At 32.7% G+C, this 25,762-nt stretch overlaps 1 protein-coding gene across 3 annotated transcripts in view; it reads right to left on the reverse strand.

The window, feature by feature from the left end:
• The window catches only part of LOC113521498 (cyclin-dependent kinase 14), a 112,694-nt gene that overhangs the window by 37,705 nt on the left and 49,227 nt on the right, over positions 1–25,762 (reverse strand). For all 3 annotated transcript variants that reach the window (XM_026907036.3, XM_031912768.2, XM_026907037.3), the window contains exon 3: positions 4,783–4,941. In XM_026907036.3, coding sequence (XP_026762837.1) covers positions 4,783–4,941 — 159 coding nt within the window. The remainder of the gene's footprint in view (positions 1–4,782; positions 4,942–25,762) is intronic.

Below are 25,762 nucleotides of genomic sequence, written 5' to 3' on the forward strand. Positions count from 1 at the left end.
TATATTCGTATAGAAACAAAAACTACTCGACGGATTTTAATGAAACTTAGTACAATTATTCTTCGTACTCCTGGGCAGGTTATAGTATACTTTTCATCACGCTACGATCAATAGGAGCAGAGCAGTGAAGGGAAATGTTGGGAAAACGGAAGAAGTTACTTCGCTTTAAGCTTCCGTCGCGTGTGCAGCCTCAATGGCCACTTTTTAAAATGTAAAAATATCAATACGTGCGACGCCGGAATGGGCCGCTAGTCTTTAATAATTAACTTTCTGCTAATATTGTTTAATAAAATCAAAGCAGATGACGCAATTTGATAGTTATGACATTATGGGTTAAATTTAAATTAGTTAAAATTGTTTTAACTTCTAGGATACTTATACACAGTGAAATAAGAAGCGGGCGAGAAAGGAAATTTGTTAAATATAAATGTAAGTAATTTTTACACAAAGGAAAATTCCTTCATTTATTTCACGTAATTTTCCTTAGTATTCTATCCTTCACTTTTAACAAATTAGACAGTATACGATCGTATGGAGCGATAAACATTCAACAGCGGTTAATAATAATAAAAAAAAGAGAGAATATAGAATAACAAATAACATGATAAAGTATTCATCAATCTTTTACTCTCACTCAACATCATCAATGTGGGAGTGTAAATATATGATTGTAAGCATAATATAATCGATAGAATGTTCATGTAGTCACGATAAGTAAATGTAAATTTTTCGAGGTGTGAAAACAAACATTAGTATAATTCAGATTCAGATAAATATTAGACAGTCGTAACAAAACAACATGTCATATTCGAACATTTTTTTGTCTGTACAATAATATTGTAATTTAAAATATAAAAAAAATATTATAAATAATAAAATACTTTCGTTAGAAATTTCGTTAAAATTATCCTTTAAAAATCCTTACAAATATCCGCAGAAATAAAATAATTTTGAAAGAAATAAAGAAATATTTTTATTTAAGTAAACTTAGATTTAAGCATTTTTAAATAGTCATTTTTTAAATTACCGTTTACCGTTACCGTACTATTTTCCTTTTGATATATTAAAAAGTTATAATCTGCGGCTTTGACCGCGTGAATTAGAATAGAAAGTATCTTATGACGCAGCACGTATAGAGAATTAATTTAACTCTTAATATTTTTAATTAATAAAGAGATTACCATATTTTATATTTCTATGGGGAATTATTAACAATGGCGCTGTTAGCTGTCACAGATTGAGTATCGAAATTCTGGATGTAAATGTTTGTATACGCGTGTTTGCTTACACAATGTCAAACGGGAGCGATGTTGGGAGCATGCTTCATTTAAACCACTTGTTTGGATAAGTATTGCCTACAAAATCGAACACAGAACACTGAATATGATATAAACTAGAGAGAAACGTTGTACCAAAAGCTTGGGTACCTTCACCCACTCGTGTTTCTACTGTGAATCAGCAATTTCGGTTTGAAGGGTGAGATATGTCATTATCAGATCGACCTCCACGCGGTTCCACCTTGAACCTACTGTAGTTAATCCTTGTTAAATTCGTCACTGGTCTGCTTTCATCCTCATCTATAAAACATACCACTTCATTTTAACCCAAAAAAAAAAACCCGATCACGCCTATGAAGTCACTAGTAAAATCTAGCTTAATAAAATATTATTAAATTCGCCTGTATTTTTTACTGTAACTTACGCTATATCGTCGTCAATTCTGCAGCAATTTTAATAAGCGTTCAATCATCCTGTAAGTAGAGTCATCTTATCCGCTTTTCTTATTGAACGTTTTCTAATTATGCGTCCATTTCGCATAAAAAACCATTAATATTTTCGATAAGTTTTATTTATATTACAAGTAGCATAATAGCTACAATTTATAACGAATTGTAGTATACATTTTAATTTCTTAATCGCATTATACAATTGCCATCAATTTATATATGAGAAAATATATAATTACGACTATACCACCCAAAGTTACTACCATAAAAATATTGAGCTGAATAAATAAATAAATTTACTTTTATCGAACAATCTGCATAATCTGGACAAGTCTAAAATATGGATGTAAAGCGACTATCTCCAACGTCTGCAGTCGTCAGCTTTTGTTCCTTTTGTAGTCGAGAGGGTCGGGGTGATGTATATCGCAATCTTTTGTCGTATTTCTATAATATATTTCTGTAAATTACGACTTAATTTGAAGTGACGAAAGCACCATGAATACTAAAAAACACAGGAACGCCATACTACTGAAAATGCGAATACAACTCATATAGTTAAATAAAAAAAAAATGCAAAATGAAAACAAAACAAAAACGAAAAAATATAATGAATTTAAATTTAATCTTCTTTAAAATAAAATATGGGGGTTCAAGTATTACGTAACGCAATATGGGGAGGGGGGAAGGTCTTGTAAAACGTTAAGGTGTGTTACAGGGGCGGATGGATGATAAAAATGAAATGATGAAGAGGAATTCGAACAACGTGTTACGTAACATTTTTTATTGAAATAAATAGTAAATTAAAATCTTCTGAGTTGGCAAACCTTTTTGTTTATGTTTAACGGGGTATCCCTCAACTATATTGTACCTCACCTTTATTATGTTTTCGTTGTCAGCAGTTGTTAGTGTTGTGACTCTTAGGTAAAAATAGTCACTTAGATGTTACGTAACGTTTAAGGAGTGGAGGAGAGGGGGATATAGTAAATAGCCATTAACTGCCTTTGACATAAAAGTATAACAGAGCAATAGATTTCCAAAAACCATATTAGTAACACAATTTGTTGAGTTAGACCCGAAAAATGTATGACGATATTAATGTTGACAATAGATCTTAAAATATAAGATTCATACATACTAGTTACGTCTTTTAAATGATTGTATAACACTCATTCAGTGTGTTATTCATATTGTACAGCAAGTTATGATTGGTTAAAGAACAAATAGCACAGAGATCGATGTTTAAATTCTAAATGCAAATCAGAGTATACATGATCTAGACTTACTCATTACATTATTGTAAACGGTATGTCAAGATACGCGATTATGGATAGGTACTAAACTACAATAGTGGTTGAAACACAATGGAATCGATCTATTCATATATGAAATAGTTTATCACAAAGTTGTTTCCATGCAAGACCTGCCATACACGGATAAAGAACGCACGAGTATGTACGTCACACCTCCATTGGGGTAAGCAGAAACAATGGAGGTGCAATAGGTGAGTTCCATCATTGTTATGAAATTAGTCGAACTGACTGTCCTAGTTACAGAAGTCTTGAGCATATGCAGAGGTTCGGAGTAAAGAGATTAATATCAAAACATATAATCGCATTAGCAGAATAGTTTAGAACATTTTAAGAGAAAAAAAGCACTGGTCCTTTTAAAAGAAAAAAAATTGTACTCCATAAATACTCGTAATTAACATGGAATATTAAAATATTGTTACGCCCCGTATTTGGCTTTAGATTCTCTGTCACCTGAATGAAGACTCTAGGGTCCACTGGGACACGATTTTATTGTTCTATTTATTTTTAAATTAAAAATATCATTTGAAGTAATGTAGTATTTTTAATTCGTTACTTACTCGTAATATGCATATATAATTTAATTAATTTATTAAGAAATATTAAAAATATATATACATTTATTAATTCATTATCTGACATCCCTATTTTGATAAAATATTTAGGAATCTATAATAGATACAATATAATCTATATTCAAATAAATTATCTTATTAAAATTCATGAAATCATTTCGAGATAGCGGCACCGAGTATCGATGTAATGAAGATCATTTAAATAGCATTTAAATGGGTCTAATCATGACCATATGTAGGCTTTTACGTGTACTGTATTAGTATACATAACGCAAAATGTAGACAAAATGTAAATCAATGTTAACATGTACATATCTGGAACGAGCGATAACCTCAATTATGCCCTTATGCGAAACCGCAATGCGACAGTAGGAACATGCTTGACATAAGTAAACTGTCATCTAAACGAAAGCTACTTTGAGATGACTGTTTTCGTAAGACTAGATTTGTAGTTAGGCTGTAACGTACATAGATTTCGACAAGAGAAAACAATTAGTAAAATTCCATTCAATTCAATAATAAAATAATATTTAGTTATAGAAATAATTGTAACTTCTCATTGATGAAACGACCAATTTCAATTTTATTTATTTCTCCTATGAACCTTAATCGGATTATTAAGAATATTAAAAAAGAAATAGCTAAATCGGTTCAACCGTTTTTAAGCGATACACTTTCAGACTAATATAATATATAGCATAGCATATAATTTTTATTTTAATCTGATAAAGATTTCTATGTAATAGTGGTAAGATTTTCAATAACAACTCATAAAATTGCAAGCAACTACATTTGAATAGCATTAATTAAAATTGAAAATAATGTTTAAAGTTTCACTGCTGTATATACATACTCTGTTTATGCCACATTTGTATGCAAAATGTGGCACATTTCAGACAAACATTATGAACAAGAATAACCAATGCAAAAAAGGCATTTTTGCAATGGAATCAATTGTTTTCATATTATACAAGCTGACACGGCAAACGTTTTACCTCCTATCGCTACCTATCGGATCCATTTTTTCCTATTGAGATAAAAACTATCTCTCAAGTTGAAGCAAACAAACGAAAATTTTATAAAAGCTGAGCGGTTTCGGAGATTAGTGTAAACGAATAAAGTGACACGGGATTTTTATATATTAAAACTGAAGAAAAGTAAAAAAATCACTAACCATAATGAGGCTCCTTGTCATGTGGTATGTTCCCGTTTGGTTCGAGCCGGTCTAGGCACTCCTCTGAATACCCGTTGTAGGGCAGCTTGCCGCGGCCGCCTCCATTCTGTTGCCGGCCGCGACACTCCCCACTGTCCCCATCGGGCTCGTCTTTTGTTGCTGCAACAAAAATATATACATAAGTACATAAAACAAAAAAATGTTCCACAATTAAACCTTACCCCTGAGAAAATATGGCAAAAAAGAAATCACTAACAAACTGATAAAATCCTTATTATGGAATTAATAAAATAAAAGAACCTTATTGGTTCTTTTATTATTTTCCAGTTATCTATTTTTTATATACACGAAAACAAAATTAATAAACGCCCATTTATGAGTCATGATATACACGATAACTAAGAAAAATAGCGTAAAAGGTCTTTTTTTAGACAATTACGACGTAATTAGCGACGAAAAATATTAAATTTGGCAAATTAAAGGTGATGAATGATGAAAAACTGCTACACGTAAACAACGTTATTATTAGGTATAGAATACTTAAATAGTATGATTAGAATAATGAAAACAACACATATTACAGAAACGTATATTCTACTTGTAATTTCAGTGACATTTAATATGCAAATTAATTAACCAGATACAATCGGCACGCACCATGTAATAGTATTTACTCAGGGAAGACAATGTATATAATAGCAAACGACATACGAAATCGTATTACAAATGCAGACTGGTGACTTTTATGTGAAAAATATGAATTACCTACTACTCCCATTATTTAGCACAACTAAATTTAAAAGTATTGTAATGTTATTGAGAAAGAGATATAGACTGATCGACTGACTAATAGCAACTAGTAAACATCGCCTATAAACATGAATAAATACCATGACATCAGAGGACATCAGAGAATACGCTACGTTGCCTATACCATCCCACACACGTAGCCAGTTCTTAGTACTAAGGCAGTACTTACGTTGTGACTATTAAAAACTGTAACTAAAGCTATTTTATGCTCGAGATTACAGAGAATATCATAAGCCCCACGTACACGGAGAGATTTGTTATTGATCAATCTACAGTAACGATTTATCTTCTATATGTGTCAGTGAGTTTCAGGTGAGAGGGTGTGACGGACATTGACTAATGTCAGACAAATGTCGCCAAGTCAATCTAACGGTAATGCTTTTATATACATAGCTAAGTCGTAAAATGTAACTAAAATGATACCAACATCGACACTGTGATTAAAAATGATAATGGTATAATGTATCACATTGTTACAATACATGTGCTACTGATCAAACTATCTTAAGAACACATCTGATTCGGGGTCTGTCTTCGGAATCTGCGATATGTCGTTCCATTTTTAAAATGAACGACGGATCTTTTCGTTTATCTCTCCGTGTATGGAGTATCTCATGGTCCAGATCAAATAACGCATGCATTGCTGTTTCACAACAAATAATAACACGATGGTAGTTACCTACGGAAGCGAGTCATATAAATTATAAATTACCACTAAGTATGTACAATTCATTACTGTTCAAGTTTCAACGATGCTTTCCAGTGTTATCTTAAATCTATGTATATATCTGCGCACGCAATCTTATAATGGCAGTTCAATATTTATTGTACGGCCAATTTTAAAAATACTCGTACGTGGTGCAAACACGCAATTTCACAGATACCAGAATAATGATACTTCCTGGTTTGATATTGTAAAACAGAGAAAAAGATCCTGGTATGCTTTAAATGCGTCATTTTAAAAATATGGTATCAATATGACCTAAGATAACACTAGAAAACACCTTTGACACATTAACAGAAATGAACAAGGAGAACATCGTCATAACACTGAGGCCTTGAATGAAATCATTGATATCGTGTATGAATTACCATATATTTAATTTGATACATAACTTGATCTAAATATAAGACTACTATGAATCGGTACATCAATGTAGGAACAATAAGCGGGAGAACATTAAGAATTGCAAATTCCAATTATTCCACGATCTGTAGACAATTGGATAATATTTTTGGAAGGATCTGCTAAATAAGTTATAAAACGCGTTATACAAAATTTCCTGTTGCTGGAATTCAATTGTTGGGTCGACAGCGCGTTCCGTTTTGGCAGGTGAATTTATTGAATAACATTAGGACAGACTGCGCCAAACGAGTTTTAAATTATTAATTTGAGCAAATCCACGACTATCTCGTGATTTGATTTTCTTTGATTAACTTAGAAAGTGATTTTCGTTGTGTATTTTATTAATATCAACATTTTACGTGCGCACCAGAGTTGGCTCCGGCGCGTCTTTTTTTTTTCGGGCATAGTAAAACTGCTCTGGTGCATCCGATTAAAAATAACATAGGTATTATTTTCTCGAAGGTTTAATCATTGACTAGTACCTAGAAGGATGAACCAATTTTTTCATTAGATTGTGATGGGCAGTGGCAATCGAGAATAAATCAAGTGGATATCGCGAAGGCCTTTGACGGGTGTGGCATAATTATGCGAGACTGTGCATTTGGGTCGCATTAAGGTCGTAGTCGAAACTTTTGAATGTATTAACTCTGTTTCTTCTGCATATCAATGATATGTTACAGATAAGTAATATTCATTGCTATGCAGACGACAGTACAGGAGATACATTATATACCGGTCATGCAAAGATCTCGCGGGCACATACCGATGAGTGCCGGAATAGACTTGTGTCTGAAATCGAAACTTCACTCCATTTTCGATCTTGAACAAAATCTTGTCCAATTTAACCCCAAAAAGACACAAGTCTGCACCGCAAAAAAGACGCCGTTTGTCGTATCTCCTCACTTTCAGGGCACTTCCCTTGATAAAAAGTCGAGTCTAGGAATTCTGGGCGTTGATATATCTTGCGACGTCCAGTTTTGCGGTCATCTGGAGGAGAAGGCTAAGATAGCTTCCAAAAAGTTAGGAGTGCTCAATAGGGTGAGACGATATTTCATGCCAGAACACCGCCTGAAATTATATAAAGCCCAAGTCAGGCCGCATATGGAATACTGTTCTCACCTGTGGGCAGGAGCGCCACAGTACCAACTCCTTCCGTTAGACCGCATTCAGAGTCGGGCGACTCGAATTATTAGTCAACGCCTTACTGTCCGACTTTCCATAACTGCGCAGAGATGTTGCATCTCTGTGCATCTTCTACCGAATTTATCATGGGGAGTGTTCTGAGGAACAAACTGTACAATCGCCACAAACTAAAGTTTCATCCCAATCATCTGGACGAGTGGCGGTCTTACCGTGCGTTTTTCAAGGCACTTTCTTCCACGCACAACCATTCTTTGGAATAAATTTCCGAACCGATACGACAACATAACCTTGTATATTCCTTTTTAAAAGGCCGGCAGCACACCTGCAATGCCGCTGGTGTTGTGGGTGATCATGGGCGGCGGTAGTCACTTACCAAGGTAAGCCGCATGCTCGTTTGCCCCCTGTGTTGTAAAAAAAAAAAAAAAAATATCAACATTTTAAAGCAGCTTTTTTTTCGAGTAAAGGTACTTAAAAATAACACGGTATTATTTTCTCTTTAATATGACTAGGAGGATAACCAATTTTTCCCTCATTAGATTGTGATTTCCATAAATCAAGTGTAACAATTATTGGAAATATGTATTAAATGTCAAGCCCTGTCCGGTTTTATAATCAAAAAGTCACAATGTTATTCTTTTAGTAACACAGCAGACTTTCTAGCCGATACAGACAAACTGTATCGGCTAGTAAATGTACAACAATTAAGCACAAACACGAAAATATATTTTTTATAAACATTCATTTGTATGTATTTAATTTATCTCCTACCTATATCTATAAAATATATGTATGTACCAGATATTAGACAAAAACAAACAATTGTATTGTGACTTCTTTGATAGAACTTCATTAAACCAATGAAATCTTTTATTTTAGATATGTCATCAGTTTAGAATACTACTTATATAATAATAACTAAATACTAAATACATTAATATACTTTTATTGCAATAGAAATATTTTATGATATTCTAATAAAATATCATAATATATATGTGTTTTACAGATAAAAAATATTTATTTTTATTTTAGAGAACACGTAAGCTAAATATAAAACAACGTGGAATAACTCCAGCGATTTAACTGTCCTCCGTTACAAATGGGTAAATTAAGCGCACATCCGAACAAATTAATACGTTCCCGACCATGTCGCCTATCTCCAAAACGGAAGTATTTGGTGATACGAAAGCATTGTACTGGTACGTCTGCTTTATTGGTACAAACATAGTTATTACAGTGTACATAATATACACAGTAAATAATATTATGTTCTTTATGTTTCAGTCTGACAATATAGTGAATCAATATAAAGTGCTATATGGCTCTTCATTTAGGTCACAATTTGGTGCGAACTAACTTTCGTATGCAATATTTACTTGCAGCTGTTACACTTAGCAGAAAATTTCTAGATATTCAAAGTTAAGAGGAATATTATAAAATGACTATTCTCAAGTTTAGGTTACGCGCATTGAATTGCGCAACAAAATTTATACAACTTTACATAATATTGTTTATTTTTTTCTTATGAGTATTTTTTATTATATTAATTTACAATTGTGTTAACTTTAATATTATGTATTTTTATGTAGAAATCTTATTGTATTTATGCGCAATGATTTGTCCAATATTTGGTAAGAAGTTGGAGTCAATTCAAGGACAATTTAAATAAGTATTTCAAAATAAAATAAAAAAATACAGTTTTAACTTAGAGAATAATTACCAAGTTTTAAACAATAATACTTTTATAGGTTTATTAATGAATGACGACTCCAAATTTTTAAGTCTCAGCGTTTTTTTTTTATAAACCATTTCAGAAATTAGTACATATCTAATAATCAGCAAAGAAAAATTTAAAAACGCTGGTCTTTAAGATAAGAAATCCATCTACACAATTTAAGAGTCAAAATGTATATCAAATCGTTAATAATTTATACAGACAAATGTCAAAGGTCTCCTAATGCAAAATAAAATAACTAAAGATGTCACTAGAGGTAAAACTAATTTAATTAGTAAATCTTTATGAAACATTCTTAGAATACTCCTAGTAGTTAGTAGTAGTAGACTAGTATTATAAAGAAATAGACGAAACCACGCACCGTTCATCACAAAGAAATCGTAAACCTTTATAAAACTTGCAGAACCACCTGGTCGATAGAAAAGTTTGATACATACTAAACCTCTGAAATAGAAACACGTTATTAAAATATTATCAGGGCTGTGCTCATACGAGCGATAATTCGTGCAAACACGGTATGAATGCAATGTAAATAACGTAGCAAAACAATGGTTATTGGTTTTTTCCGGGTTAGATTATCGTGGGATTAGAACAGAGGAGCTGCGGAGCACGTGCGCCGACCGGCTGCGATAAGACTCCTCTTATAAAATGTTGAGAACAATACACTGCACAGGTTTGATACTATACCGTTATGGGCTTCTATATCGAACTAAAGAAGCACGTAGCAAGATTTCTATTTTCCGCGTCCATTTGATGAATGCTTGTAATTTGTCTTGGGGAGGAATACTTTTTCGGAGAGACTGTTCTTGGAGAAAAACTAGTTCATGAGCAACTATTTGTTAATATGGATTATTCTAAATCGTTCTGGGGTCGCGTTAATATCACCCGTCCTAACCTCGCTACGGACTTATCATTTTCATCAACACAGTAATCACGACATTAGCCTTCAGTCGGCTCCCGTAATAAAACGTTGATTAGCTCTCGACTCGACAAAACGACTCTTTTGACTTGGTTATTGCGATGTCGACAACAAATATCGTTGCACGGATATTAGTATAATACGCCAGTTATTTTCTTTCGTATAAATCAAAACGTTTGTTTTCTTAAAAACTAATTTAAAATCTCATTTAGTTTTAAACGTAGAACATTTGCTTAAAAGGATGCTAATGGTAATTTTCTACTGTATAATATTTTTGACTTGTATACTCTAAAAGTGGATTACAAATGTACCTAAGTTAGTAACTATTTACCTTAAAGCAATAACCTATGCACTTTATATTATACCCATAACTTAAACATTTTATTGTAGTCCGGAACAAAGGCAGCTCTACATTATACTACAGAATAGCATTGGAAATAGTAAGTACAATCAAGATTTCCTGAGTGTAATATGTACACATTGACTCGGAATTAATACCATACCATAACAATCCAATAACACACTATTAGTGTATATAGGTTTATCTTCATAAGAGGAGAATCTAGACCAGGTAAGTTATTATAGCTTTTTAATTTGCACTAATGCACTGCACTAATACACCTTTTATCCCTTAAACAAATCTAAACTTAGGGATGAAATGGAGTGGTGCATTTTTTATTTTTAGTAATCGGATGAATATGGAGGTATAAGATAATGAATGGAAATATGTTCATAAGGACTACATGCATGGGTGACGATATCAGATTCCGGAAATGAATCGCATGACTGACGACCTTGCGGCTGTGGTCTCGTATCAAAATATGTATATAAATAGTTCATTGTAGTGGCTTTATATTACACATGAGGAGTTGAAATACGCACAGTACTTACTATTATAGTTTAACTGCATATTTATTTTAAAGTATTTAGTGTTCATATACAAAAATAGGAAATTTTATTTAATTCATAACAATTTCTTTTTTCTTATGATTATTTTTCTTACTCTTGAGGTTTAAGTAACTGAACAAAAAGCTCTTTTAATGTAAATAGAACGGATTACCTTGAATGTTTTTGCAATGACTCACCAAGATGAAAAGCAAATCGGAAAGGTTAACAACCTTAAGTTCAGAAAGTTAGTAAAGGACGCATCCCAATATTCAGCCGGTTGGATGCGTTACGAGCAGCGAAATGTGAAGAGGGTGAGACACACGTCAAGACGTCAAGAATGAAGACACTCGACTTGGTCTTCATTAAGCAACTCATTTTAGAATTTCTACTAACCATACTTCAATCCATCGTCAAGTATAGTTCACAAAGGAAAGGACCTTACAATAAGTGGTCAGAAATCACCGTCTGGTTTACTTTGTTGTCCAAAACAGAAACTAGCAATAAGCCGAGTGGAAAAGGCTTTAACTTTAATGTTTACGTGAAATAAACTATATGAAGGACTTAGTACTAAATGGCTATAGCTTACGTGTCAAAGCTGATAAGGGTCATGATTGGAGCCTGCGGTCCTCTTTTTCAACAATACCAGCTTATCGACTAAGTTCTGATCGGATCGCTTTCAACACTGTTTTACCTGTAGCGTGTTAAAAGTTAGGAAGTTACATCAGACTCAAATCGACAAATGGTTGTAATGAGTGTAAAGAATTAAAATAACATTTAAAGATATTGAAGTTGGTAGAATTATTCGTGAAAACTAGATAATGAAGAATGACATTTTCTGAACAAACAATAAATAAATGTTATTCAAAATATCGTTTGAAGATGGAATGAATAATTTTGTAAAAGGCAGAGGTCCCTCGTATTTCGATTGTTAATTACTGATGTTAATGAAATTAATCGTTATAATAAAAAAAAAAAAATTACAAAGTCAGTATCTAAATAAAATAATATACTTGAAATTTTCACAAGGATCCTCAGGATGGCAGTTATTTTTTGTCCGTTTATTTTTAGATGCTTTTAGTGCAACCATGTTGGTGTATTCCCATTTGTAATAAAACATTCAGAAAATTTACAACGCCCAAGTGAGCCCAGATAATATTTATAGTAATAGCAACTCTTTACTTCAAGCGACAAATTTACAAAATAATAAATATGAACACATAGGATATTTCTTAAAGTCTAAATCTTTGTTATCATTATATTAGAACTATGTGAAGTAGTATAGCAAATATTAGCACATGATATTCTCCTTTACTGAATGAATTTAAAAAAAATCCTTCTTGAATATATGATTTAATCATAAAACGAATAATATATAAACTAATTTAATACTTAAATTTTCTAACCCTAAAGGCTTTAGCTGTCTATTGATAGATAGGTCAGAAATAATCTTTTTAATTTTCTATATGCACAGATTTATAACAGAATAATTAATAATAATAAAACGCGCGATTTTGTCGTGTGACCCTGGCGATATATTGATTGACCTGAATAAAAAGTGATTTATATCCTTTTTTCATCCCAAATACAACGTGTACACCACATGATAATTTGCCGAGCTGTTAATAAGTAACAAATCCTTTTTCACATTTATAATATTAGTACTTAAGGATTTTTATTATAAAAATTGCAAAATTACCTTTAACCTTTCCACCGGCCAGAGGGCGCGTTAAATGCTAATAAAATTAGCTTGGGCGTTGCTGGCGTTCTCTCACAATGGGGCGACACAAAAAGCCGCGGGACATTTTACGCGATACTTTCCTCGTGGCCAACGATATAGGTCACGACTACTAGGCTGCAGTCGTTTTCTGGTCACGGCTCATTTACGACCACAAGCGGGATTGAATGTCTAATGATGGCTCTTGAGTGCTGTATAAGAAATGTATATTGTAATATATTGCATTTTGGTATGGTTATGTCCAAACCATAGCAGCATGATCTTTCTTAGTTTTACACCAAAACTCTTTCATACCAATTGGTGTTTATAAAACCGCTAGTAATTATATAATATTGAAATTCCTTGAATAAATTACAATTTACTTCATATTACGAACGGATGGTCGTGTGATCGGTACTTTATTCGATTATTTGACAGAGTGGAGTCCTTTTTTCTCATTTGTGCTGACGGCATAATCCGCAAAATGATTCTCCATTTCAATACTACTTTTTTATTCCTGTCATATAAATATCCGCAGTACCGACGTCGCGCCCTTTAGAGACCCTTTCAAGATCACGCGATAAAATTTAGGCTTTTGGTGAAAATAACAATGAATTTACGATTGGGTACTTTTACATAAAACAAATCAGAGATTCTACTTTGGAATGGGTTTGGTTGGGCATGTAACATTAATTTAATATTTTACTGAGTGTAAATGGAATATATTCGTACAATGGATCCTAATATATTCGACGAAATATGGGCGTGTCAAGTGTTATGTTCATTATAGTGGCAAGAGTCGAAAAATACCTGTGATGTGATATCATTAAGGTAGGTTTACGTATCGTGATTATAACCTCTAATGGGTTAGCATTAGGGGTTATAATCACTAGCAATTTTTTTACAATTATTGCAGACACTTGATGATTAGCATGAAACGCAACTTCATCTACGACATTTCAGTGACAAAATATGTATCAAATTTCTTTAGAATGCAAATGTTACTCTGCATTTTAAGTAGCAGTAAATAAACATAATTTGCATCATTATCTCTTTGTAAGCTTATTATAAGGAGCAGTCATTATTTACATGAAGACAACGAATGACGGTTATTTAGTCAAAGTATAAGTTGCCCACTTACTTTCGCAAAACGTGTAGTAAATTAACATTTTTACAAGCTAAAAAATGTAAACAACATTAAATAAATTAATATCTATGTTGTTTGGGGAGTAGGTAATATGTATGCAGACAATTTTGTTTCCCTTTTGTTATGACGATAATACATAGAATTTACTTTAGGGACACTTTTTCTATAATATCACAAAGGTAAAATAAGTTTATAATTCATTAGATGATAAACGATCACCGTATCCTACGGATACTAAAGTAGATTTTGAAATCTCAAAATTTGCATAATAGTATATGCATAATTAAATAGCATGGCCACCAAGAATATCAGCGCTGTAGTAATTAATTCGCTGCAGCACATGCTGAGTGGCGGCCACGTTGGCAATAACAAATGTAAAGTTTGTTTTCTATTGATAATTAATGTAACACTTTTGTTGTTGGTAATAAATGTCATCTTTCTTTCTTTCTTTCTAACTTTAGTTCTCTGGAATATTAAAAACGCATGAGGGGTTGGGCTGTCAGCTTGATTGCCTGCCCTTTCAAATAAATATTTAGAGAAAACAAAAAAATTTAAATGTTAGCGATATTTTAAAATCGTGTTTCAAATGTGTTACGCTTTCAATTGATAGTTATTAATATTCTATCACTAATGAAGAATAATTAATTTGACATTGGCCGGACATCGACATGGCGTCAAAGCGACCGGTAAATGTATGGTAACAATTTCAATAGTGTCACGGCACAGGAAGCAACGGTCCACATGCAAATTGAACAATACAAGCGACATCTAACCTTGCACCGTGTTATACAATTCCGCCTACATTTACCATAATACCGTTTATACAAAAACAAATTTTAGTATCCGATCCATTTGGAGATGGTATGGATTGTCACATAATGGGCTCCCGAGCTTAAAAGCAAAGTACACCCACTTTGTATTTATGATAGCTTAGAAACTAGACAACGAATATCTAAGGACATATATCTCAGGTCAATTCCATATAGAGCCAAGACATTTTTAAAAATGATATTTTCAAAATTTACATCGTTTGAGTACCTCATTTGCAGGCCATAGAGATCATTACCTCTATTGTTCTTACCGTAGATGCTAACCGAAATGGAAACATTTTTACAAATAGGAAATACATATACAAATAATTACACTTTTCATTAAGACCTAATCTTAATAATATAAAATAGATTTTATTACCATTTGTGGAATTTACAACTCAACCAATGCTAAATAATTAAAAGGTTAAAAATACCTTCCGATGGATTTGGAAAATCCCATCGGATCGAGTTGTAGGAAGGTATTCTTTCAATCTATTAATAATTAAAGATTTCCAATGCAGGGATTTAAAATTTGAGACAGGTACGAGTACATAAAGTATTTGGAATGGAGAAGGCATTGCTATTTTTTATCCTGGTCAATCAATTATTCACAATATTAATCAATATAATTTGAACAAAATTGCGAGAAAATTAGAAAGTTGTAAATAAAAACTGTCTATGCAGGACAAATACTACTAACATCTTACAAATGCTGTCTCAACTTGGCTCCTTGTAAGACAGTGATATATTTCTAAAATTATATAAGTATTAATTTATATTTATTTAATATAATAATAATATAATTATATTTATTTTCAGACATCATTCAAAGTATATGTTCCATTTGTAATAGAAACTTAAAGTATAGATGGCATTATCTAATATATTGTAAATTTTAATGTGCAAATACATATCATACAATCTTGCAGGGGATGCGTCGTTTGTGGCAATAATACGAAAAGGTTGAAACTTCACACAAACTCAGGCCTCGTGTGCCATAAACTGTTACTGTCGTCTTATCTGACTATACATATGGTTTTGGGAGAGGAGAAATTTACATCAAGCTTAGGTGATTACCATAATTAACTTGTGTATGTAAGATGGTTAAACTTTAAGTTAAGGCATCTACAACCATGGCATTTGGAAATAGAACATGGTGAGATTTTCAAACACAATGGACGAAAGACTAATTAAACAGATTTATCTATTAATTTATGTACAATACGAAATTAAAAGATTTTAAATACCCGATAAAATATAGTTGTATCTCTATTATTTTTTAAATTTGTATTTATATCACGTTATTTCAGTAATTTAAGATTTTGATCCGCAACTCCATCAATTGGGAAAAGTATTATTAAAATCTACTTAAAATAGATAAAAATACTTCGTAACAGAAAAAAAATATCATGTTAAAAGAACTTTCTTTTTAAAGTAGATTAAAGTAATATTGCATCTCCAACATTATTTATATTTAAAACATATGTAGAAAACACGTAATAAACATTATATATAATATATCTTATAATGTTGAATAACTACTTTCACTGTGTGATAATATTCGTGTGATAAGTTTTACAGTAACAAGACAATTCCGCAGGATTTAATTGTCATATATTAGTAATATTGATATCAATGTTACTAAAATTAAAGCTCACAACGACCCAAATCTAACAAAACCTATTCTAATCATCAATCAACAATGCCACGCCCTATAGACGCTGTAAGTGCCTCAACTTATATCAAACTAAGCATGTAAGTTCTGTTGATGAAATAGGATGGATAGCGAACTCCTTTTGACACAAAATCCTTCCGAAACCACCATCTGTAATATTTTTATCAATTCTTCATAATTTTATTTTCTACAAATTGTACGTAAGATCTTTAAGTGTTTAGTCACAGACAATTAGACTTTATTGTACCTAATTTAAGAGCAACAATAGATATTTAGTCACATCTCAAGTATTATAGAGAGTTTAATGTAAGTGGCGTTAGGTGGGGTTACCAAACCATTTTCACCCATCAAAAAAAAATGTAAGTGGCGCAGGATTGTACAGTCAGCAGTGAGCGATGAACAGCTTGTAATAATAATAAGTCACATATGAGTACATCTGTACCACGCGTCTGTAGCCCGCAATGACTATTTATTTTTTATTTTGATAGGTTCTGCCATTGTGGACACAGCTTAAAGGAAAATCACAAGATAACCTACTAACATATATTACTGGTACCAAAAAAAACGCAGCAACAGTATTAGCACATTTTTAAAGTTTGCAAACTCGATAACACGGTTGGGGAACCAAATGTTATTAGCCAGGTACAATAAATGTACGAAAGTGGGAGTCTTTTTTAAGAAGTTCACAACAACAACGATCAAAAATGTCGAAAAAGAAAAACTTCCATTATTTAAGACCGCAATTCTCCTTTTCATGCACAGGATCTTGTAAGAGCCACTAAGGGATCTCATCGCAATACACCAGTTCTTTTAGAAGGAAAACCCGAAGTAAAACTATATCAAACCCAGCAATGTACATAATATAAAAACTACAAAACATATTTTCATTTTTACATTTTAACGCCCGGTTTCGGTTTGATCATATTTCTGAATCTTTAAAAATAATCTATCACATCATTATATTATATTTATGAGATCGGCCATAATAACGATTACGGTGTGAAACTTGCAACATCACATATGTGAAAATAAACATTGGAACAAGCCCGATCAATATTGATAATAATGCACCAATGTTATATCAGGTTACCTATAAGCCTACATATAAAAACTACGCCGTAAAACTTTTTATTGATTCAAAGAAAGGTCAAAGTTTACATACACTCCGGCTTGTTGTATCGTGGCCCTTACCTTTGTATCGCTTAACATTATTAAGGGGACCGTAACGCTCCAGTGGATCGGAAACTCGCCTCCTTGCTACTGATATCCTAGTAGTCAATTTATTGACATAATACTAATACTAACGTTAGACACATAGAGGCCATTATATTGTGTGTTGGCTATTACCGTCATAAACCCTTGATAGCTTACTATGTGAATATTAAGTTTGCAAATGGTTATAACTAATTCTACGTACGTGTTATATCACAATAAACTTACCTTCATACATAAAAGTTCGCAAATGGCTATTGGACTATGCAATATATATTAATCAATTTAATTTTTATTGAAAGGATTCTAAAGAATTAATTACTCATTGTGATTTACCTTGTTATAAACACGAAGCTCATCAGATGGAGTTTAACTTTAATATATTTCAACTCAATTCCAGTAAGGGGAATTAGTTCAAAAAGTTCTCGCAAAATTTGACCCAGAAATATGAATAAGCAAAACCGAATATAAGCTCGTAAAAATAAGTACAAACATATAATTTTTCCTCGTCAAGAGCCATGTTTACTTAGTACAAATCATAAATTGAACATTAAACATGTTGTAAATGAGTGAGAACTAAACATAACTCTTAAAATTCTGTAAACATTAGTCTGAAGTTTTAATATTAGATCTACGTCTGTCGTACTATGACTCACTGTGATTACACTGCCCGTCTGTTTGTTTAAACTGCATCGGTCGATTGTTTGCCCTGAATTGTTACAGCGGGTTAATGACTGTCCCTGACTCTCCTAGGGAAAGTTTGTTGACTTCATCAGCTTTAATGCTCATTAAACGACCTCTTTTGATTTGCTTCGGTAACATTAGAAATTCTTAGAGATAGCACAGTGTAAGGAATAACCAGTGTTCCAACGTCTTTTGCGTGTCCCGGACAATTACATAATATTTCGAGATGCGCTGCTCTGTCTAATGTCTGTTCAATGACTAATACGAAGAAATCAATTCGTCTATGGAGATATCTATTATTTTTAATAGTCTGCATTTATTTCCAGATAATCACGTTTTAGTTTGTAATCAAATAAAATCAATTATACTGTAGTACTTAGTAAAAATACAACACATCGCTATTGTTTTTCTAACCAAAAATATCTTAAAAGAAAAAAATATTGCATTTTATACCTCATAAAGCACAATCAGCTTTGTGTCAATAAATTCAATCAATGAATGCAGGTGGCTCAGGACCGAACCTTATGCTAGTCTATGGGGAGACCTATAGATAGATAGATAGATAGATAGATAATTTATTTGCATAACTTACAGCACACAAACAAAAGACACAAAAGCAATGTGAAAAAAGATAAATAAGATACATGTACAAAAGATTAAAAAAAAAAAAAACCAAAAACAAAATCAGAATGCATAATAAATTTTTTTTTTCTTCATGCGTGTGCCACAGTAATGCAAAATGGCCACAACTCAGCTTTTTGCTTTGCCCTAAAAAGAGCAAAACACTGATATTCTGTTGTGGCCAAAAGTGAGCCGCGAAATACCACTAAAAAAAAAAAATAAAAAAAGAAAGAAATATAGATCAAATACATAGTGTGCGTTCGTTATACTCGCTATTTAGAAGAAGGGTAGTCAGAAGTTAATTTCTATCAGTTTCAAGCACTCAAAACAAAATGAATACCCAAATTATACAAATACAACTAGTTACATAAAAGCATATTAAAGAGGCAACAACAGGCATGCCCATCGCCAGACAGCGATCCCTCCCAGACAACCCAAGGATGGAGAGAATTAAATTGTGTCCTATGTTCAGCAGTAGACAGATAATGGCTGAGATGATGATGATAGCACAATTGCATTAGAGCAAGAGATTATATCTGGGTTATTTTCGCATTTTCCTTATATTTATAATGCAGACTTAATATCCTGTTCTTATGGAGAGAGATCAATATTCAGCAGCGGAATGTCAATGTGCTGTTATGATGGTAGCTGCTTTATTGTATCATATAACAAAATCCTGGATACAATAGGAGCTATATATAAAATTATAAATGAACCAATTTCACTATTACGCAAGAGTCGCTGACGCCCAGAAGTTGATGCCCAGCTAAAAATAAAAGGCTTAAGATACTTTGATTGTTTCTCAAGCAAAAATAGCCATACATATATGTACTATGTTTAATTTATTTAATTATATATCTTATCTAAACGTAATTTGATAATCTGCCAAACGGAAAGTGCGAGTTGAACAATAAAAAGTTCAATGAACTTTTTTTTTTATAAAACATGGAATGCCAAACAACCTGACAAACCCTATCTGATAGAAAAAAAGTAACCGTCTCCAACAGACATATATCATAGAATAAAATACACTGTGATGTACGGTGTCCCGCTTAATAGTAAAATTGAACATTCATCACTTGAGAAAGTCATCTTGTAATTGCAATGAGTCAAAGTGAATCAGTCGGCTTATGTCAAATATAATCAAAATATGATAAACAATATATATACATATTAAAATAAAAGTGGCTTATGTGTTAATTCAGAGTATGTACTGTACTGTTAGTCACATGTGTACAAAATTTTATTCAAATCTATTTATCATTTTGAGTTGGTATTAATGAGTAGGAATAATTTATACAAATCTCACATTTACTTTTTAAAAGCATGATTCTAGAAGAAGGTAAGTTAGTATATATTATAAATTCTTCAGAAAAATTCTTAAAAAACAATAATAATAACTGTCATACTATAATTAATACGAATACTATCATTTATCAATGGGCTAGTAGATTGCTAACATACATCAGTATATCTGTACATACGAGTATACAGTTACACAAAAAGCTTAGATTAAAACCAACCGACCAATTCCTCAAAAGAAATTTTATTGTAACACATAAAGGGTCCATAAATTATAACTGTTTTATGGACGTTCTGTAATAGCAACAGTCTTGCACTAGAAACAGAAATAAAATTAATAGAACAGTAACCAGTACTTCGAATTTCGTCGTGTAACATTGTTGACGTGATGCGTGGGTACAACGAACCCTGCATTATAAGGTGCTTACGTAATTGCCTGCAGTTGAACAATTGAGCCAATGGTGGCCGAACACTCAAGTGGTTGAGCATCACTATTAATGTTACATTAGGGGCACGGACAGTTATTCGTAGTCGTTAAAAATGTGGTTAGTAAACTCAGCTGAGTTTTGTTATCATCTGGGAAACAGTTAAAACGATTTTCGTTACATACAAAATTCAAACCACAGCTTTATGGTCTCCTGTATGAATAAAAGACATGGCTTTCGTTTTAAGATCACTTTGATCTTGTCGGTCAACTCACTGCGTGGTCGTTTGACCGTAGCGAATCATATTTCCAAACAATATACGTTACGAAGTATGCACTATATTAGAAAAATAGAATATCTGTATTAGAGTGGTGAAGTATTCATAGTACCAATCCTGATTGGAATTGATGATTAATGTGCAATTTCTATTTATTTCATTCTACTACCTCCTTCGTATATTCAACTTGGGAAAATTATTAGCAATGGAATTTGACAGCCCATTGCTAGCAATATGCCCTATCAGGTCAACCTCCACGTGGTTCCCCCTGGAAACCATCGTGAACAATTCTCGTTGAATTCGTCACGATGGGCTAACTGACCTGTTTCATCCTCATCTATCATCCGTCACTGGTGCTCCGCCGGTATATACCGTTAGCGCGGGTGGGGTTACTATTTCATTATTACCCATAAAAAAAAAACTGGGGAAAACGATAAAAAAAACCTCGATTGCTAGAAACAATCTCCATAAAACGAAATAAACAATAGACGCATGCATTTGGCAGCTCTACGAGGATTAAGTCAGTTTAACGTTTCATATTAATTCTTTCATCATATACTTGTAGTATTATGTACTTGCAACAATTTTAATTATAAATAAAAGGCGATAAATAACACAGTTAAGCTATACACAATATTTATAAAGTATGGTAGCAACAGCCGCCGCTTACAAAAATATTTGAATAGTAGGAAAACAATGGACGGGTCGACAAAAGGCTGTCCCAAGTTCCAGGCTTCATGTTACAATAAGTCCATGTAACAATACGTAGGTGCCTATGCGAAATACGGACTCTACACACCTGTATATTGTATTATAATCACGGTATAAAGTATTACTTAAAGCATCGGCAGACATTCATTGCCAAAACTTAATCCCGGTTAAAAGATTCAGTACATAAACTCTGGAATTATATACATAATTTGCTTAAAAATAATTATTAAAATGACTCCAATGTTACCTTATAGAGCATATATTTTTGAAGTCCTAAGCTATTTCTTTTTAATGACCATTATACCAGGTGTATTTATTTACTTCATACTCAAAGTGGAATATAAAAAAAAATATACAAAGTAGTATTTTTACGAGGATATTTGGACGATGGAGATAGGTGGTTAGGACCGTTTCTATAGGATTGAACTTAGCTTGTTAAAATTGTTTACCACATAGTCAGTGAAAAATTGACATTGTTTTTTTCTTTTGTTCAGATCTAAAATTACAACTTGTGATCATTATAATGTACGTGACATTCAAAGGCATAATGGCTCAACTGCATAAACAAATATCTGCGATAAGTTACAATATGGATGTCATATTATTAAAAAAACACGTTTAACAATATAAGATTCATAATTTTTTTTTTAATGCATTATAATGAAATGGTAACCCTGCCCGCGCTATCGGTATACACTGGCAGGACACCAGTGAGGGATGATTGGTAAAGATGAAAAAGCAGGTTAGTTAGGCCATAGTAGCAAATTCAATGATAGATTAGTCACGATAGTTTCCAAGAGGAACTGCGTGGATGTCGACTTGATAGGGTATATTGATAGCAATGAGAAGTAACCTCCCCATTACTAACAATCCCTTCCCCCCCTAGGATCCATACTAATATTATTAACACAAAACGAGCCCCATTGCAAGTCATCTAAATTTAATTAAATGAATGAAAATTACACGGACACAGAAAATTATAGGACACACAAAATTACAGATGTTTGAACAATTTTCATAAAACTTCATTTAATTTGGCGTTCGTTTTCTGAGCAAATTCTCAAAAATATGATTCAAGCCACTTTTACTTACCGAGTTCCCATAATATACTTTTTGGTATGATGTTTTACCTAAATAGTAAATCGGGTGAACGCTTGCCCTTTGCGAGATTGCCAGTACAGAACTTTCTTTTACAACATATTTAAATTTAACATAAACTACATATCGTACAAGTTCTTGAGTTGCCAGCAGATGATGAACGCAGTATAGGTCGACCCCCATCTAGATGAAGTGATGACGCGAAACGTGTTTCAAGCAGTCAATGGATATGTAGCTCAGAATCGGTCCTAATGGTAGTACTTATATAAAAATCCATGTTCAACATTGGATATTGATAATTCACATATCTATTCTCTAATCAAGAAGAACGTTTAAGAACATTTACTTACTATACAACAAAGTTCTTGTGTATTAAATTATTAATAGTGTAAACAATGTTAATTAAATATTTGCTAGATGATCGATTGTTAGAAGGAAACTTGTGAAGCTAGTCAGAAATAGAAACAATATGATATATGAGCGTAAAGGAACCGATAAAGCAGAATGATATCAAGTTCGCTCTCCAACTCATATCAGCAGACCTGTCTATATATATAGGTAGGTAAATATGTGCCCAGGGCTAGTAGGGCAAATAACTATTATCTATCAACGAACCGCGCGGAAGTTGACTATCAATCAACGGCCACATAATAGACACGTTGAACCGTATGACGTACGTCGGAAAATATAAAATCAAATAAAAACTGGCAGGGGCGAATTGAACTTGCACGCCGAGAGTTCCATACATAAATATGAGATAAAATTTTTCCTTTGGACATCCTAGCAACAAAAAAAATCAATTACTTTTATTGCAATGTATGTGGGCCAACAATGTGTAAAACAATTTCAAATTTAAAATCGATAATATTAGTAGTTATTGCGATATAGCGCTTTAACAGACGGGCGGACAGATGAACGGACAAAGTGGCAGCAATAGAGTTTCTTTATATCTCTTTGTTACGGAACCTTAAAAAAGGACTACAGCCTGGACTATTTTGGTATAAATATTAAAACATAAATCACTCTCTAAATGACCTCATTATGCTGATGGTGTGCGACTACAGTGTCATCGTATAACAAGGATTAATCGAATTTTTATTCCCTTAATTTTCAATTTAAAATCGCAGCTTTAATCTTTTGGTCTGGCGCCAGGTTGCGTAATTGTGTTATATGAATTTGAGACTTGGAAAGGAACTGACGGTAAAATGAATATTTACTTGATAAGCGTGATAAAAATTAAATTAAAACTGGTGACCGTTTTTGTGTAACGTTTCTTGGGAGGGTACTTAGATTCATTGCCGTAAAGTAGAGATATGTACTTTATAGTTTTTCGGTCTGGAAATTTATAAAAATGAAATTTAACACAACACCTACCACTGCTTGGAAATGGATTGTTACTTATGGTGTCTAAAAGCCCTGTTGTTGGCAATATACCCTATGAGGAGGAATTCCACGTGGTTTTCCCTGAAAACCATCATGTTTAATTATTATGGAATTCATCATTATGGACTAAATGGGCTGTTTTCTTCTTCATCTCTCACTGGTGCCCTGCTAGCGTGCGGGCAGGGTTACCATTCCATTTTCACCCATAAAATAAATCGGTCCAGAACTACAGAGTAGTGTAGCAGGACATGAGGTATTCTGTTCACAGTACAATATTCAGTTCACAGTCTTATATATATATATATAAGTCATAACCTTCGTTTTCATTTCCAGGTAACACCCCCATAAATCTCAACAAAAACAATACAATAGTCTCTTCATTCACGGAAATCTCAAGGTTAAATCAAATACGCACAACACTCGAATCGATTACGCAGCCCATTCAAATTGGATATCAATCGGTAACATTTCGGAACGTAACGCCGCGCCGGACAGTGCCAGGCAAATCGTCAAGGGCCTTTTATGGTTCAAGTAAGTCTACAGTAACAACCGCTGATTCATGATTGTGAAGGTCGCTCCCACTAGTAGATGCTTCCGTTATGATTACTCATTGTTTTGCGTTTCCATGTACTCGTATGTTACGTTTCTGTAATTGCATTATTTTCCGCATGCTTTCAGATAAGCATTGATATTATACATGTAAAAAAGTCTAGTAATTTATCAAGATATAATAACGGATACGGATCTAGATTATAATTGTAGGAAACAAGACAACTAACGTCCGTTTTTTAGCTGTCTAATTTATACATTTTAATATTACTTAATAAAATAGTGGACCGTATATGATTCTTGTCATTAATCTAAGAATTTAATCTAACATTCTCCATCCATTCAGTGGAGTCTAAGTCCTCACTGCTAGCAATATACCCCATCAGACGCTGTTCCATCTGGAAACTATCATGCTTTATTCCCAGAGAATTTTTCATTGAACTGACTTCATTCTAATATTGTGGTATCCGATCAACCTATTACAAAGGTGCAATTACCATTCTAACTTTCAACTCGTTAAAATAATAATTCTATCTTCATCTATTTAAACAAAATCTTAACGGAAGTTTGGTATGTTTTTTTTTTAACTTTTCACTTGTGGAATAGTTTCTCTGGATCCTTTTTATCTATCAAATAAAAAGGAGTAACGAAATTTTATATTTTTTCATCACCACACGAAGAATGAGGAAAATGGTATTTTTGGACTACAATAACGAAGGTGAAAACGAGCAAATTCCTTTAACAATCTC

The sequence above is a fragment of the Galleria mellonella genome, unplaced genomic scaffold (assembly GCF_026898425.1).
Source record: "Galleria mellonella isolate WM207_F2 unplaced genomic scaffold, CSIRO_AGI_GalMel_v1 utg99, whole genome shotgun sequence".
Taxonomy (NCBI): Eukaryota; Metazoa; Arthropoda; class Insecta; order Lepidoptera; family Pyralidae; genus Galleria; species Galleria mellonella.